This window comes from Halyomorpha halys, unplaced genomic scaffold (assembly GCF_000696795.3).
Source record: "Halyomorpha halys isolate HHAL.00 unplaced genomic scaffold, Hhal_1.1 Scaffold1155.1, whole genome shotgun sequence".
NCBI classification, from domain to species: Eukaryota; Metazoa; Arthropoda; class Insecta; order Hemiptera; family Pentatomidae; genus Halyomorpha; species Halyomorpha halys.
In genome coordinates this window covers 185169-203795 of record NW_027105200.1, presented here as the reverse complement: position 1 = coordinate 203795, position 18627 = coordinate 185169, and the positions used below count along the sequence as shown (strand labels likewise).

General features: G+C 29.0%; 1 protein-coding gene across 1 annotated transcript; it reads right to left on the bottom strand.

The window, feature by feature from the left end:
* Positions 1-483: 483 nt before the first annotated feature.
* On the bottom strand, positions 484-13900 carry LOC106688560 (medium-chain acyl-CoA ligase ACSF2, mitochondrial). Its single transcript, XM_014433068.1, has 13 exons — positions 13815-13900; positions 11476-11653; positions 10957-11085; positions 8956-9179; positions 8710-8821; positions 7744-7839; positions 6361-6509; positions 5958-6147; positions 4677-4784; positions 3596-3744; positions 3182-3323; positions 2255-2365; positions 484-646 (listed from the first exon to the last, which is right to left on the bottom strand). The coding sequence occupies exons 1-13, from the start codon at positions 13838-13840 to the stop codon at positions 515-517; spliced, it is 1746 nt and encodes a 581-aa protein (XP_014288554.1). The 5' UTR covers positions 13841-13900; the 3' UTR covers positions 484-514.
* Positions 13901-18627: the final 4727 nt, after the last annotated feature.

Sequence of the window (18627 nt, the reverse complement as noted above, 5' to 3'; positions counted from 1 at the left end):
CAATATATACCTTAGTTTAAAAAAAAAAATTGAAATAAATTTTGTCTTTTTGTTTACGAAGGCTTATGGTTTATGATATACTACTTAACTAAATTAATTTGTTTGGTACTCATTCAATGTAGAATTTAATGCTTTTTAATTTCTTATACTACAACTATTTTGCTAGGATGCACCATTTAGGGGTTAGAAGCGGAACACAACAAAAATTAAAAATCTGATTTTTTACTTTATTAAATGAATTGACTAATTAGTAGAAGCTTTAGAACCACCATAAATATGTTTCCGTGTTATGTGTGATAGAAAATAATTTTTAAAATTATTTGCAGATGTATGTTCTATGAGATGGATTTCATGCATTAGGCTCCTGTACTACTGCATAGATTTATATGGACAAAACATGATATAAAAATAATGCTCCAAATTGAGAACAGAGATAATCATTTAATAGTAGGAAAATGTGCACACAGATAAAAAAAAAAATAATATTTTGTCAAAACTTTAATATTGTTGAAAATCATTTCTTTGTTTGTTCTTGCAACTCTTTTTCATGTATTTTCTTCAGCAAAAATTTTTGCACTTTCCTTGTTGCTGTGAGTGGGAAGCTATCAACGAATCTTATGTATTTTGGTATTTTAAAATGAGAAATCTGAAAAATAAAAGTGTGAATAAGTATATAAAAAACTTTATAGAGATCTGACTATCTGCAAGCATGAGAAGCTAGAATATTTTATAATAAGCTAAAACGTGTTGGAGTTGGAATACCAACCATTGCTTCCTAGTATATTTGGTCGCAAGAGGTTATTATTGCATAAGGTACAAAAGGTGACAATAATATATTTCTGCCTTCTATGCCCTGATATATACATATACGAGCTAAAAGCAAAAATAATGCCTAAAGTTAATAATGCTACTAGAGTTTACTTATCATAAATAATTATCTTGGTTTTGGTTGCAATTCATAAATATTAAGATAAAGTTCTTTGTTTCTTTAGTAAGAAACTTATATAAATTTACCAATTACACTGACTGCCATTTCAATGTAAAGTTCTTTAAAAATAACTTATAATATTTTTTAAGTTTCAAATATTTGGTGCTATTAGAAATAATCAACTAAATATTTCTCATTGGTTTAACTAAAATATTAGATATTTTATTCCTAGCAGTAATATAAGAAGATATTAGTGTCCTTTTTTTTAATCTAAATTTTTCATTTTGTATAGCAAGATGTGTTGGATAGCGGTGTGTTGCACTGGAAAGCTGTGTTGATTAATGGTTTTCCCACTCGATTTTCTTTTCTAAGTGGGCAGGGCATATATATTATAACATCACATACTAATAGAAAATTCTTCATCACTTGTTTATTTCGACGAACTAAAAAGATCCTGTCCTCAATATTAGAGCTGTTTGGCATCAAAGACTATTTTGTATACAATAAATACTAAAATTTGAAAATATATTTTTCATTGAACATTTTATAATTACACACATCAAATTTCCTTTAGTCCTGGATAAAATCATGAAGGAATTCTAGAAAAAAAATAGCTCAGGAGCCATAGTAGGGAACAAAAACAATCATATAAAAGTGAGTTGTTTGGCATTTGCCGACGATCTCGCACTGTTGGCAGAATCAGAGGAAGAGGCTATCAGTCAAATAAATAACCTACAAATAATAACAGAAAAAAGCAGGCCTACAAATATCATAGGAAAAAACAGAGCTCATGAATACTGAAGCAAATTTCAAGAAAAAAATAGTTAACACTAAACATGGAAAAATGAAAGTGAACAGAAACTTTAAGTATTTGGGAGAAATAATTTGTCAAAACGGTTCTGAGAAAGAGAGCATCTGCAAGAAAACCACCAAATTAGAAAATTTAAGCTTTCAAACAGACTTAAATTTCAGATACCGACTGTCTAGATAGAGATACGTGTAGGAAAACATTGAAAAATCTCACCAATATTGGGAGAGGAAAAAAATGGGTATGAAGTGGTCCGAAGAAAGAAAAGAAAGGCAGTCATGGATCATGAAACTGCGATGGGAAGAAAGAAAATCAAGACTCTTAAAGAAGCCTAACCATTGATATTCACGTGGTCCTTAGGGGCCAATACGTGATAAAAAAAAAAACTATTCACTTGGCAAAATAGAGATTATATTCTTTAATCAAAGATTCTTTACCGCACCTTATGTTTAAATTTGTATTATTATAATTAGAAAATTAGAATAGCCACTTTTTATAACTCATAACTTTATAATTACCTTTCCTTTGCAATATTCTTTTATTTTAGCTTCAGTTAAGGTAGACGATGGTTTCAGTTTGATACTTGCTGCAACTTCTTCTCCCATTCTTGTATCGTCAACACCATAAACCTGTAAATTTATATTCAAAGTTCTCAATTTACATTCAATTAAAAGTAAAAGAAAAAGTCAATTTCATTTTTAAAAAACAATGTGATAAAAATATAAATCAGTGGAATACAAAATGAAAGAAAATAACACCACTACAACGAAAAGGATTGATTTCATGTATACATACATAAACATTAATCATAAATTGTATATATGTATATATAGTTGAACGTAAAAATTGATGTATAGGAAGATGGTCAGGGTTGCGGTTTTATGCGGTTATTTTTACTTATTTATGTATAATTATTATTTTTTCATGACATTTATTTAATCTCAATTCTTTTTTTTTTTCTTTTTTTTTCCCTTCCCCGTATTGTTTTTGTTTTATGCACATCTCCTGTATTTTTTAACTGTATATTTTACGTATTTTTATATAAAAAATTTTTACTCTTGCTATTGTTACTTATTTTTATTCTTATCGTTGTATCTTATCTTTGTATTTTTATTCTTATCATTGTATCATTTACATCTTTTTAGCCCTGATGAAGCCCTACAAAGTGGGGCGAAACGTCGGAAAATAAATAGTTGTAAACTATTTTTGTTTCTCCTTTGACCGCAACCCTGACCATCTTCCTATACAGGAAAATAAATAGTTGTAAACTATTTTTGTTTCTCCTTTGACCGCAACCCTGACCATCTTCCTATACATTAATCATAAATACTCGTCTTCATATTTATGTTATAAATTACTCACAAATCAAAAGCTATATCATATGACAAACAATTAATATGAAAATAATCTGTCATATATTCCAAGTTTTAAGTTATGCAACTCACTTCTGCTTCTAAAATGTCAGGATGGCTGTGTAGAAAATTTTCTATTTCTACGGGAAATATGTTTTCTCCACCACGAATGATAATATGTTTGATTCTTCCTTTCACAGATGCATAACCATCCTCTCGTAGAACTATGACATCTCTAAAATAAAATAATTATAAAACATCAGATTAATTTTTTTTTTTAATAAAGGTGATTAAACCTATTAGATAGTGAATTTATGTCCAAAAAGCAATGTAATTTCAAATTTATATATTTTAAGATATTGGTCACTATTCTTTATATAGGATTATAATTATATTGTATGCATATAACTATATACATACCCAGCAGTATTAATTTTATTCTAAGCAGAGACTTTTTCTTATTTTATTTTTAGTAAACTTGAGTCTTATATCCCTGAATGATCTTACCCAGATTTAAACCAGCCAGACTTAGTTTTAGCTTCATTTGTCACTTTTTCATCTGACCAATATTCCAATAGGTTACTAAAGCTCCTATACCAGACCTCACCTGGAGTTCCAAAAGGTACCATTCTTCCATTTTCATCAACTACCTTAACCTAGAATAAGTAATCTGATAGAATAATATGTATATTTTTTAAATAAAAAGTAACGGTACAACATATTTTTACATTTAAATTTATAAACTGATATATATGGGCCAATTTCATAAATTAAAATTTAATTTTCTTTATATATATTTGTATATTTATTAAAATATTTATCATAACTTTTGCACTTAATATTATGTTATAGCGAGAAACTGGCACACACACAACTTTCAAAGCAATAGTAATTTCATTAACTATATAAATTTATATCGATAAAATGATGAAAATTTTAAAGGATTTATTTTTGTTTTTTTGGGGGAGGGAGACTGTTTATAGATAAAAACCTTGTAGGTATTGGAATTATTACTTATTCATTAACTAACTTTTGTCATATATTGACTTGCACCACTTTAAAAAAAATGTCTCAAATACTAGTACGATTCAAATTACAGTTTTTGAACGAAGGAAAAGGTGTCTGCAGTCTTGAAGAAAATGGTTATTTAATAAAAAAAAATGATTAACTTTTATTGTTATTAACTTAATATTGTTATAATTCAATTAAGGTGATTCATGTATGAAAGTCACTTTTAATGTACATTCAACTGTTGGAAGTAATTTAAATCAGCTTGAGTATATACGTTGCTGGGGTGTTAGATCAGGAGAAGGATTCAATTCAGAATTGGGTTGCCATAGCAAGGCGTTATATTGGATTGGCCAGAGGGATAAGTAGTTGGCTAAGGGTTGCCATTAGTGGGCAGTAGTTAACCCAGTATGAATTAAAACATATATTTGTTCATTTATGGTTCTATAATCTAATTATACTTTAAACTTTTCTGTTGTCAATTCAAGATTGGTAAATAATTAATTAATTTAGAATAGAAAATCCTTCTTTAAATAATTTGAATTATTTTTAAAAATTTTATAGATGAGCTATCACTTACTTCCAGATGATCCATGACCCGACCTACTGTATTATATTTGTCTTCTAACTTGTCATCTCTTGACAATAGGAAGCATGTCGCGCCTGCTTCAGTCATTCCAAGGGCACCCTGAAAATATGAGTTACCATGTTATTGATACTTATAAATTATTCTTGATTTTTAAAAATTTAATTTTCATAATTTACATTCTTAAGAAATTTTGTTACTGATAATTGAATTTTAATGATCATCAGATAATATATATTTTAATATGCTCTTTTTTAGTAAATAGTATATTTCGATGTATAAAGGGTTTTTAATATGTTTTATTTTATTTTTTATTTAATTTTTTTTGTTTATCCAAAAAGCAAGCTAACCAATTTTCATTGTCTATAATAACTTCGTGATTCAAAACAAAACCAAGATGGCGGTACGTATTCTTCAGTCGACAAGTCTGTTGAATCAAGGCCATGTTGAGCAGATTCAAATATCATAAAAACTATTTTAACTCTTCCCATCATAATTGAAAATACAGTAAATTAAAGGAAAAATAGAAATCAAGAAATAGTGCGAAAGAATAATATTCAGAAAGTAAATCATTTGCAAAAATCTCTAACTGTTGTGCGACAATCGATGTTTACATGCAACATGGAGACAGGTTTTGGTTTTTGGCATTCATTCGTTGTTGGGGCACGCAAGAGAAAGGATGTCTTCAGGATGAGGAGGTCATGTCCTCATCAATTTCTGTCAAGAAGGAAGCCATTTTGGACGCTAGGACAGAACAATAGAAACAAAGAAGATACCAGGAATCATCAAAGGAACATCGTGAACTTGGTTAGTTTTGTTATACATAAAAATAGATTTATGTATCAAATAGATATTAATTTCATTAAGAATAATTATTGTAAATGCCTGTTTCTAATTCCCTAGCAACCCGCCCTGAGATATAGAGTCTTTTTATATTATAAAAGTTAAATAAAATTCTATTATCTATTTGATATTAAAGTTCTTAATTAGAACCCAAATTATCTTTTATATTTGAAAAAAGTTATAAAACGATCAAAATTCTTTTTATTTTATTTTAAATAAAAATAAATATATTACAATATATATATAAATCTAGTTATAATCATACATTTACAGCAATGTATGGATTATGTATTCTTGGATGAATTACTCTTCCCCTCTCCCTCAAAAAAGAATTCTGTTATAGGCTAATGATGCATATTAAATATCATTAAAATTATACTTCATTCTAAAGGATCATAGAACATGCAATATTCAAATCTTGATGATACTTACAATAAAATCTCCATTAGGAAATACTTTTGAAAGATTTTTTATAAGATCTGAAGGGATATTAGATCCACCAGTTCCAACTAGTTCTACCTTTGCACAGGCTTCTTGCAACTCAGGAGATTTGGGTAATAATATGTCCAATTCTTTGTATAAATCATGCAACATTGTAGGAGTTCCAAAAACCATGTCTGTCCTAGAAAAACATATTCATTATTTAATATAAATTTAAAGAAATCTTAAATAAAAAAAACTTTAATTTTAGATATGCCCTCTTAAATTAAACAATAAAAAAATACAGAATATGCTATTTTAAGAGTAGGGTAACTATACACTTGGAAATAATTATGTTGTGAAATATAATTACAAAAAATTAAAAAATATCTTTATAACTGGAATATTATATTACTGGTAAGTTTGAAGAGTTTGAATAACACATTCTTTTAAAAAGATTGGAGCAGGGAAGATCAAAGTGATTTGAAGATTCAGTCCTAAAATGATGCCTACAGAAGTTCCAAATATGTGGAAAAGGGGCAATGGAAGACATGCAGTCGAGATCTAGAAAAATAATATAAAAGATAAGTTGTAGAATAAACCAAAAATAAAAGATTATAGAATAATTATGTTAAAAAAAACAAAACCTTCATCTACTCTTATTTCTCCCAAACTTCTGCAATATAAAATTATATTCTTTTTTTGGGTAATTCTAGTCAGTAGGATATCCTAGGTATTATATCTTTACTGTTAATATAATGAGTGATTAGAAACTTTTCATCTCATTTCAGCCTCAGCATTGTTTAGAATTTTCTTCTTCCTCTAAATTAGAGAGCAAATTGAATATTCGACAAGATTTATCTTCTAGTGATGATGTTTTAATATTCTCGGTGCAGTGGGGCCTCTATGAGATTCTTCTGTCTTTTACCAGAAAGGGGCAGTTCTTGGTTTTTTCTAATGGTTTCTGTCGAACGGTGGTAGACACAAATAAAATGTTTTTAATGTTTTTACTGTTTTATTTGTTATGGTGTATACAACATAAAACATTCACACTGTAGTGAGAATGATAACATAAGCTGAGAAGTGATCACAACAATTAATAATAAAAAAATGAATTTTTGTATCACACTTTAACAGTTTCATCAAAGTTCTATGATGGGGATTGTTAGTTTCCATTCCAAATAGCTATTGTCGGCTTCAGTAGATTTTGAACAGTGCAACTCATTGTTAAATAAACCAAGCTGTTATTTCATTTAATCTTTAATTCTAGAAAAAATAGAGATAAAAAAATGATATTTTTCACAAAATCATATCCGCAATGAAAGTGTCAATGGCTGTTAATATACAAATATGTTAATATACAGTTTACATAAAATTTTGCTTTTTTCCTTTGATTAATCAAAATAAACTTTGGTCTGTTTTATTACTTGGTTTGGTTTTTTGTTTTTCCTTCTCCATAGCAAATATAAAAAATAAAATAAAATAAATAATACCTAGTTATAAATTTAATTGTTATAATTGTATTTTTAATACTATCCCATTCCTTGGACAAAATATAAAATGCATAATTAATAAAAACAGGGACATATAATTAAAAAAAAAGCTAAATTATCATTATAATTTGGTTTAGTCTAATAGGTCCATTACATGTGCTGTTGTTATGTATCACATAGCAAATAGAAGAGTGTTAATATTTGAAGATGAGTAACTTTAGTCTACAATCACTAACTAACTTTAATTTTAGTACAATCATAAATTAAAAAAAAGATTTATATGGAAAATTTATTGATTAAATTACCTTTTCATGAATGCCAGCTCTTTTCCCTGTGTAGTATGAGGAATTGACTAATGCAAAATGAGATATAACTGCACCTTTTGGTACGCCTGTGGTTCCCTATAACATTTTTGTAAATATAAGTTGAAATAATGAAGTAGTTATAGACCATATACATATAACGTAGGAAATAAGTTTTATATATTTGTAAATTATTGGATAGTAAAATATGCTATAGTTGTATAGTAATTTAAATTTAATATATGTTGAAGTTGAAATTCAAATTAAAGAATTAAATACATTTCAATAAATAATTAAATACATTAATATATGTGTAGTTCAATTTTAATGAATTATTTTAATTCCATGAATAAACAATTAATATAAATATTTTTTAACTTACATATGAAAACTTGAGTTTTCACTCAAAAATTCCTATTTATTATCAAAAACTCATAAGAAATGAGGAATTGAAAAGTTTGATATATTTCATTTGTATGAACAATAATTGATGGGCATTATAAAGATTATCTAAGCACTTGTGGTACACCATAAATACCAGTCCTAATTGATCGCTGGCAATTTCTTACTTTTAACTGTTTTTAGAAAAACTACAACAGGAAATAAATACTAAATATCAAGAAGAATAAATATGCATGTAAAAAACATTTTTAGCAATGCTTAATAGTTTTGCCTTTTAAAGGGCTTTCAACTAGGTTAAAAAATATAAACAAAAAGATACATGTTATGGTAAAACAACAATTGCAATAAATAAAAAATAATTATTAATACATGCTAAGCTAATAATGTACCGATTCAACTGATGAAATCATATAAATGTATATATATTTTTGTGAGATAAGGGAAGCCAAAATAAATTATTTTTTGTAAGCTTCATTGTTATTTTAAATAGAAAGGATTCATGAATAATATATCTATTGGTGGAATTTCTGTATAACCTTACTGTTATTAGAAAATAAAAATATTTACTGATGAAAATTGAATACAATATGGATCATCTGGTTGTATTGTTTCTTGAACAGCCCGAATTGTTTCCATTCCTTTAGCCAACTTCATTATATCTTGTAATCTGTAGCAACCTCTAAAAACAAAATATCTTATGGTAAAATAAATCAAAATACTATTTGGTAAGGATTATTAACAGTATGAAACTTTTAACCATTTCTTAAATTATTATTTTATTTAATTAATTAATACAATATGATTTAGTCTTACGGTAGATTTTCTTCAGTAGCCACAATTACGTAGGACAAGTCTGGCAGTTCAGGGCAGGAGAGTGGTTGGCTATGAGGCGTTGAAGCCATTCCTTTGGCCAGTGTCATAAGCATAGCAGGATAATTCTGGGTCTTAAATTTATGGTCTGAAATTACTGCTTTCGCTTCTACTTTCTTCAAAGCGTACTCTAACTCTGAGGCTTGGTAGCCTGGATTCAACATCACCTTTAATGATATTAATATTTATATACACTATCAAATTTTAGTTTCTTTTAAGTTGGACAAGAGGTTTGAAAATTAAAAATTGTAGATTCCTGTTCTAGAATTATTTTATATAATTATTTAACCCTTGCGTTACTTTCCATATAATTTTTTTTTTTTAAACATCTTAATACAAATGTTTATCAAATTGCCCTTACAGGAACAAGCTACTATCTCTGGGTCATTATCTGAAGGTTTCAGATTGGGCCATTAAGCGCAGATTTCACATCATGAAATCTTTGTAATAAAAAGTCATTTCGAGCTGTGAAAATTCATACATCCTTGAAGCATAGTACCTTCACTAGTATGCCGTGCATGAATACTTTTAATAAAGTATTTTAAAAAGTTAAAATGAGAGAGTGAACGCTAAGTGAAAGAAGGAAGGAAAACCCTTTGGATATACAGTTTTTATTTTATTTCTTTTTACTGGCTACAATAAATAATTAGGGGTGTATTTTAATGGAATACTCATGTAATAACTAACTAAATTAGTTAGTAAATTGGAACAATCAATTGTAGATTAATTTTTAAAGTGCCTTATCTAGGGGGCTAGTCATGGTGAGGGAGTGAAAAAACAGTCTATTTTAATTTTTCATTGACTTATAAATCTATTTTGGAGGTAAAATATAGCCTCCATAGTAGAACAAAAAAATATCTCTGTAATAAAGTGGAAAATATCTGTTATTTTTTAATTATGAAAATTGCTTAGCTCACACCTTCTATACAAAAAGATAAAAGTTGGAATTTCAGAAACTCTTATCCTTCCCACTTTTCTTTATGGATGCCAAATGTGGCCTCTTACACCAAGGAAAGAACATCCATTAAAGGTTTTTGAAAATAAAGTATTATGTAAAATATTCAGACCAAAAAAGGATGAATTAACTGGAGAATTTAGAAGGCTACACAGTGCTAAATTAAGGGAACTACACTGGTAAATATGATTTAGGTTATAGCATTGTTAAGGAATAAGATGGATGTATAAGGTTATAGGGCTTAGTAAGGAGTCATGTAGAAATATTGTCATGAATGCAGACAGGATCCCTACTAAGTATATTAGAAATTCAAAATTTAGAATTTAACTCATAGGTTTTAAAAAATTTTAGTTAAGTACTGAGAGAGATAAAAAAAAACAGAATAAAATTAAAACTTAGTGCAATACTATCCCTAGTAACAATACAATTTATGATTTATTATAGGCCTGCAGTGAAAAATTAGGAACACAATGTGATTTGGTTAAATTATAATTATTTAAAGACCTTATAATTGAAAACAAATATGTATATAAAAATGTAATAAAATTAGAATATAAACTCACAATAAAACTAACAGAATCATCAGATTTAATTGCTTATTAAAATGCAATCTTATTTACTAATTTTGGCACTCAAAGTCAAAGCAATTATATTCTGTCAATCCATCATATTAATTATGGATTGCTTATGTTAAAATGTTCTAATGTATGGTAATTCCAGAATCAGAAAAATTATAGAAACCACACAAGTTAAGAAATGCTAGACAATAAGGAAGAAATGCAAATGAATGACAAATAATTTAATTTTTTAATATAGAAAGTGTTTCATATTATAAAAGTGTTGAAAGTAAATTTTAATTCTTTTTATAGTTAAAATAGGCCTGTAGTGATAATTTTAATAGCATGAAGGATGAGGCTTTATCGTAAGTTGTAAAATTAATGAGTGGAATTTCATTAGAAAAAAAAGTAACCTCATCTAAAATGGCTTACTACAATCAATCCAGCTTTGGCACAGGCAAGTGCAGTAATATACCAATGAATAGTGTTGACTCCAATAAGAGCAATTCTATCTCCTGGCTTTAGCCCCAAATCCAAGAATCCAGCTCCCAACTGCTCAGCCTTAAAAATAAATAAATTTACAACAATTAAATTGATTTTAAAAGTAAATAACTTCTAGGCACTAACCCACCCACATCCAGATGTGGGACCCAGGGTTTCCCAAATGTTTATAAATCAATGATCAATTAATATCATTAAAATTTATTATTATTAATAATTAATTAATTAGGAGGAACTCGAAACAAAATTAGCGAGTGGCTGCTCAACAGTGTTGAGTTTCTAGTAAGTACAAAGCATACAGATCAATCATACAACCGACAATATTAAAAGGGATGAGAGAGCATTAGTTGTGACTAGTCCAATACATTTTTTTTTTCTCTCTTCGACTCATAGAGGTCTCAGCTATTATACTCAGCTAAGGTCTAATATAAATGATGATGGTTAACTTACCCGTTTCTTTGTTTCCAGAAAAGTTATTGTTTTCTTTTCATAGTGTGAAATCACTGCTTCTTGATTTGGACATTTTGCAGCTGCTTCGTCAAGAATTTGCCCAATCGTCTTCATTCGGAGTGGTTCTGAACCAGGATTGTGGTAATAGGAAAGCCCTCTTTCCTTTCCATTTTCACTTCTGGAAATAAATTTACAAATGAATTCACATAAAATAAGAAAATTGATTTAAAATTAGTCCCAATAATAAGGAAAGAAATTTATTAGTCTAATGTTAAGATAAAGGTACAAGATATCAGAGAGTACGTGTATTTGTATGTAAATGTGAATCAACGAACAAGACTTTAATTGCATTGGAAAGGAGAAAGTTTGAATTGAAATGGAAAACAGTTTCAACTGAATTGGAAAAGGTTACATTAGACTCAGAAAAGGTATTAATTGACTTGGAAATCCTATACATAGGAGGGCCAGGGTAGCAGTTTGGGTTGAGGGATCTTATAATAGGTAATACGATTTAAACAAGCTTCACTCTCCTATGAGGCTCTTCAGCCTACTGGAGGCAACTCACATAGACCGAGAGTAAGAATAACTCAGTACCTTGTACTGAGTGTACACGGTCCTTGAACCCAAGTTGAAGTCAGTGGGGGTAAGACAATGCCAAACGACCCCAAAGGGACTGGTGCTAGAGTTATGAATCATGAATAACCCTTTAGGCCTTTGTTCCCACAAAAAATAATATCTATAAGATGGCCATACATCGCAACCAAAAAAGATTTTAAGACTTTTAAAAAGAGTCTGCAGTACCAACCGAAAAAATTATATATACACGATTTCTAAATTAAATATATACATACACTTAAAAAATTTGGGAATAATGTGCGTTTCAATTGATGATCTTGTGGTCATTGTCGATTACGCTGTTTAATTATAGTTGTATATATTGGATTATATTTGCTAGGAAATTGTTCGTTCTTTTTATTAAGATGTTGAAGTGAAAGATGGATAGACTTCCTTTAGAATACTATAAATATAGAATATTCTATATTTATTTGTACAACGTTTTGGATTTCCCCATCTTCAAGTACTTCCTTATATATTCCTCTTTGTTAAGAATCAATTTCTTTTTCGAAATTTTGTCATATGGTCACTTAGTTAAAATTTATAACTCATCATTGTTTAAACAATATCCTAAAGGAAGTTTACTTTTCACCGCAACATCTTAATAAAAAAATATATAATACATTTTATATAATTAATCTATACATCGTTGCTTTGCTTGAATATTGGCACATAGCATATGGCATATTGAATTGAAGTATTTTTTTCTGATTTATTTCTTAACGTGTTCCAAAGATAGTGTAGTATCACAATAGAAAGTGGTATATCTTCATTTTATAAAATTTTCCACTGAACAAAGATGTGGCGGTATTAAACTGTATTCAATCTTTCTTGAACAAAGACATATATTTAGTTGTTTCATAATCTTCAAGAGGTTTTTTTCGAATCGTTTTCTTGAATAGTGACACTTTTTTTTTTAAACAGTGACATATTCGGACATGAACTTTAAGATTTTTGATTTGAAATTACTAGATGTAACTTTTTATGTATGACAGGAAGGCGAAGCGGATTGTGGAGTAAATAAGATAAATAGTTCTGTGTTCTGATTCTTAGAATGACGGAATCGATTTAATTTTTCCCAGAGATAGTTGTGCCGTTCAGCTAAAAAATCAATTCATGATAAATTAAAACACAATTATAAATTTCACATCAAGTCGTAGTATTTATAATAACTAATATTTAGGGGAAAATTAAAGAAGTAAAGCCCAATGTTATCATTGATTTGCGTGGTAAAAAAATTATGAACCTAAGACATGCCTACTCAAAATATCCTTCTTTAGCCCAAAGAAAAATGCCCAAAAAAGATTTTGATTTAGTAAATAACCAACTTATCCCGCATTCCACGATGTATTCTACAGTAGCCTGAAAATTTTTATGTTATTTTTTATTCTAATTATTTAAGATCATTTTCACTTTTATCATTGCACGTTTTTATTTTTTTTTTTTTGGAATTTATGTGTTCTTTTTCGAATTTTCTTTAACTATTGTAAATTTACGAAGAAAATATGACTTGGTTAATATGAATAATTCTATTCTTAAAAACCGGCACTATTTGAAAAATGAGTAGGAAAAATGCAGGCACGATACGTTTATTTGGTAAATGTAGCAATATTTGTAATGTATATTTTAAAAAAATGTATATATACTACTGTAAAATTAACAATATGTCAGATGTGCCATTGTTTTAGAAAATCAGTATATCATATCTGCAACGGTAATAATACCTGAAACGAGTCAAAGAATGATCCATCTCCTGAAGGCTTCTCTACACAACTGAGTGATTTTTTCGAACAATGCATTATTTTAAAAGATAAACGTAAAGGAAAAAAAAAAAGTAAATATAAATCTTATCTTTTTTAATGATTCAAATCTTTAAATTATTAATTATGTTATGTAAACATTTTCTACATATATATTTTTTTTGTTTTCTCTCATCATTATTTCTAAATGCTTCATTGTTTTCTTTCTGAATATTTTTTTTATGTATGGGAATGGACGCACGCCTGATGGACATCTATTGAATTGGAACGAATAGGTTTATTATTGAAATCAATCAAAAGCAATGTTTTCCCTCATAAGTATTCATTAATTAACACACAGTGACATTGTTAGAACTACTTTAATGCGTACGACTAAATTATAATGTGCTTACTGTTCCTAATCTCTTGTATCATAAATATATGATGATGAGTACAAGAAGGTTTTTATTAAATTATAAAACATAACAAGCTTTCAAAAATATGCTCCTGAAATATTACATATTTTCTGTAGGTCCATTATGTTTCTTTTTCCCAACTAAGGATTTTACTCATAAATCAATATTTATTTTGATAAAAGTAAAAAGAATTTTTTATAGCAAAAAAAAAATTATCAAAATAATCTAAAACATTGTCACTTAAGCTGTGTCAACTCAAAACTTCGGAAAAACATGTATACCACTTAAAAAGATAATAGATCAATGCATCATTCTGAAGCCCTCTCGATTAAATTCTTTAAATAAAAAAAATGTATATAGTCTCAGAAAACGGTTATACATTTATGTCTTTAGAATAATGTTTGTAAATTTAAAAAAAATTAAATTGCATTGTACCCCTGTCGAACAAATCAGCTTTATTGCACTACATTTGGATAAACGACTAGCTTGTTTCTTTTTGAGCATGAGCTCTGCGAATAGTAATCGACTAGTTTCTAGCCTGAAAAGAAGATGGCCTCGAGACCTTCTAATATTATTAGAGAACTACCAATGATTTGTTGCTTTATAAGCATGTGACATATCATTTTAATAGAACTAATATCACATTTACTAGATGTATTTTTATGTATATAAAGTAGTACATTTCAATAAATAATTGTATAAAACTCGTATTGTTGATTTTTTCGACTTATGAGGTACTCGTAATATAGCTTATGCATGTTCTGTTTTTAAAAATCTTTAAAGATATGAAAATTTGAGAAATAAAGGTAAGCTTAGCTAAGCCAAACCTGACAAATTCAGATAGATTTTATTTTCACTCTGCCCTTGCTACATGTTTTCGCAAGATCTTTAAAAATTCAAATATGGTACTACGGGATTTTTTTGCTATAGAAAATATATAGGAGAACTGATACTTTGATACTGCATCTATAATTCTATTTTTGGAATAGTTTACAAAATAACGGGTCATGAACTCCAAGTCCAGTTACCACTTCGAGTACGAGGCGCTAGTGCCAGACAAAAATTTGCCAGCATAATGTCTTCTACAATGTTCCCAGCCGGTATTTAGTTACTCAGTAGCTAGCGAATTCGAGCCGGTTGTCGTTCTGCTTGTACATGAAGAAAATCTATAGTATTATCAATAAAGGTTGAAATTGAAACTACAACACTGACTTGACACTACAGCTCCTGGTTTTTAACTAACTAGGGGATGACACGCAAATGGGATCGAAGATTTCAATTAATTTTTTTTGGGATAGTAGGTCAAAAAATATTAGACATGTGTCTACCTGTCCAAGTTCTTGCCAATGCGTGCTAGGAGCCGAGCAAATTTGTTTTTTTACATAAGTTTAGGATTTCGTATGCCGACTTTTCTCTGCATGTTTTAATAGTTATTATAGATATCGGTTTGCATATTTATGTAGAATAAGAACAAAAGATTGTTGATTATATTAAATGAATTAAATAAATTAAAGGTGGTCAGATTTGTTTTTAGCTTCTTCTGAAATCCTTAAATACGAATTTTCATATAAATCCAAAATTCATATAAATCAATTTATTTTAGCAAACATCATAAAAACTACTATTCCTATGAAGGTAAAAGTCATAAACTTCTTCATAGTCCATTAAACTAGCTATAATTTGAGTGCTTATAGACATCTGTACGTCACATAAGTCCTGAGATATAGATTTCTCAAAATAAATTAACTGTTAATCTTTCAGTAGATTTTTAAGAAATTTTGCTTTTTAAAAAGCTATATCTCTAAAACTATTGGACTTGAATAGCTCTTTTAGGGCTAATATTTCAGAAAATTTACTCTTCTTTAAATAATGTTCTCTTAGATTTTCTAGTGTTGTTGGTAGTTTTTAAGATATAGAGGGCCGAATGAAGAATTAAGGGTTTGAAACAGCCGCCATTTTTTATTCTTCCTACCTATACTTGGCAGACTGGTCAATTTTGACTAGTAATTATACATAGTTTTCATTAAAGTAATCAGAAATTGGGGTGAGATAACTGCCTAAAATTCCTGCCTAAAAATTCAGTTAGCTGCAGAACTTCATTCTTATCAGCTTTGATGGAGCATTGCAAAGTGGGGCGAAACATTGGTTAACAATAAAATAGTTTTTGTTACTATTTTGATACCTTTATTGACCACCACCCAGACTATCTTCCCCAATCCAGTTCATTCAGTGAACTATATTCTTCCACTATAGATATTTCTTTTCCCCATACTGTGATGATTGAACACTATGTGTGATTTGTTTTAATTACTTATAAAAGTATTATTAATTATAATTAAAAATATTTTTTGTGCATATTTATATATAATATGGTATATCATTTTTGAAAATCATTAAATTATGAACTTAGATGATTTCTAATATTGAGAGGGCCGAACAATTTTTTCAAAAATGGAACATTGGTATATTAAGGTTGTGTATAAGGTGTATGGGTCAAACCATATTCACAAAACCCAATGATGTGCAGCAACCCATTCCATTCTAAAACGTAAAAAAAGAAGCAATGTATGCTAGTTATGAAGAAGGAAAGAACTCACAATGTATAAAATGTGAGAAAAATAAAATTCAGAATGTATTAATTGAAGTTAAGACATAAATACATTAATTCGTAGCTGTCTGATATCTGTTCAGGAAAAAGAAATTAAATTTATCTATGTTTATAACAGTTATCTTCGGTCGGAGAATGAATGTTAATCAGAGCGATTTTAAACCAACGTCCCTGAAATATTGCTACCGATATCCTGTCACTAAAAAAATTTACATCTCTTAACACGGAAAGCAAATTATTCCTAATAAGAAGTCCTGTACCTAACAAATAATTACTATTCCCCCTGTACCAAACGGTGTACTTTCCTTCCTTCAACGAACCCTCCCCTGGTCAACAAACTTCTTGCAGCGCCACGATATCTAGATTGTATCCCTTAATCTCGTTTGCGACTGATTTTACCCACCAGTGGAATTTAAACTTCTTACGTTCCACGTTCCAACAGTTAAATCTCTAATTTTCAATTCGCGCCATGAATCCCCTGAAGTAGTCCCCACCCGGACACCCGAACGGGGGACTACTTTAGTTCCGGATAACGAGCGTTTTACCTCAGTAGGATCCATAACTGTTTTGTGGTATTTAGTGAACTAAAATAAAAGTGTATATGTATATATAGTTGCCCGTAAAAATTGATATATAGGAAGATGGTCAGGGTTGCGGTCAAAGGAGAAACAAAAACAGTTTACAACTAATGGAAAATAAATAGTTGTAAACTATTTTTGTTTTTCCTTTGACCGTAACCCTGACCATCTTCCTATATATAAAATAAAAGTGATTTATTATTATTATTATTATAACAGTTATCACCTATCTTATTAAATCTAGCACTAGAATATGTCATTAAAAGAGTGATGAATACCGAAAAGGGTTTAACTTTGGGTGGTGAAATATTGGTGCTCGAGTATGCTGATGATTTGGTATTACTGGTAAACTGCATTAATAAACTCTAGTAATGAACTAGGTCTTGAAATAAATATGGATAAAACAAAATACATGGTTAGCAGTAGAAACGTGAGCAATTTTGGTGAAATAGATATAGGAGGAAATACTTTTGAACAGGTTGATAGGTTAAAGTATTTAGGTTCTACAGTGAGTAGAAAAAATGAAATTGATGAGGAAATAAAAGCTAGGTTGAAGGCGGGAAATGCTTGTTATTTTTCAATTACGAAACTGCTTAGCTCAAGCCTTCTATCAAAAAATTAGAATTTACAAAACTATTATCCTTCCCACTGTTCTTTATGGATAAGAGACATGGTCTCTTACACTAAAGGATGAACAGCGCCTTAAGGTTTTCGAAAATAAAGTATTACTAAAATATTTGGACCGAAAAAGGATGAATTAACAGGGGAATTCAGAAGACTACACAACTCTGAATTAATGGACCTACACCTAGTAAATATAATTCAAGTTATAGGATTGCGGCGTATGAGATGGGCGTGTAAGGTTGTAGGGCTTAGTAACAAGTGGATCCCTACAATTTTAATAAACCCTGAACCGACAGGTAAATGGTTGAGGGATAGACCAAAATGTAGATTGGAGGATTGCATTAAAACTTGATAATTTTAGTGGAATTGAGTTTGGGGAGTATCACTGGAAGGATGTATGTAGAGAGTGATTGGTGGTATCAGCATTGAACCTTCGGGTTGTTAGACCTTTATTATTATTATGTTTATAACAAATAACCTGTAATACCTTTTCCAGATTCATAGGCAGGTGGCACAATGTATTTTGTACACTGGCGATTTAAATGACCACAATTCATTATGGAGTTCCTAAG

What these genes read in the sequence shown, in the direction of transcription:
- LOC106688560 (XM_014433068.1), bottom strand. Translation starts at nt 13,840, where the DNA reads ATGGATCATTCTTTGACTCGTTTCAG. An exon ending in GAGCTGGCATTCATGAAAAG is followed by an intron (nt 6,510 to 7,743) that starts GTAATTTAATCA and finishes TTATTTTTCTAG; the next exon opens with ATCTCGACTGCATGTCTTCC. An exon ending in GGGTCATGGATCATCTGGAA is followed by an intron (nt 3,745 to 4,676) that starts GTAAGTGATAGC and finishes TACTTATTCTAG; the next exon opens with GTTAAGGTAGTTGATGAAAA.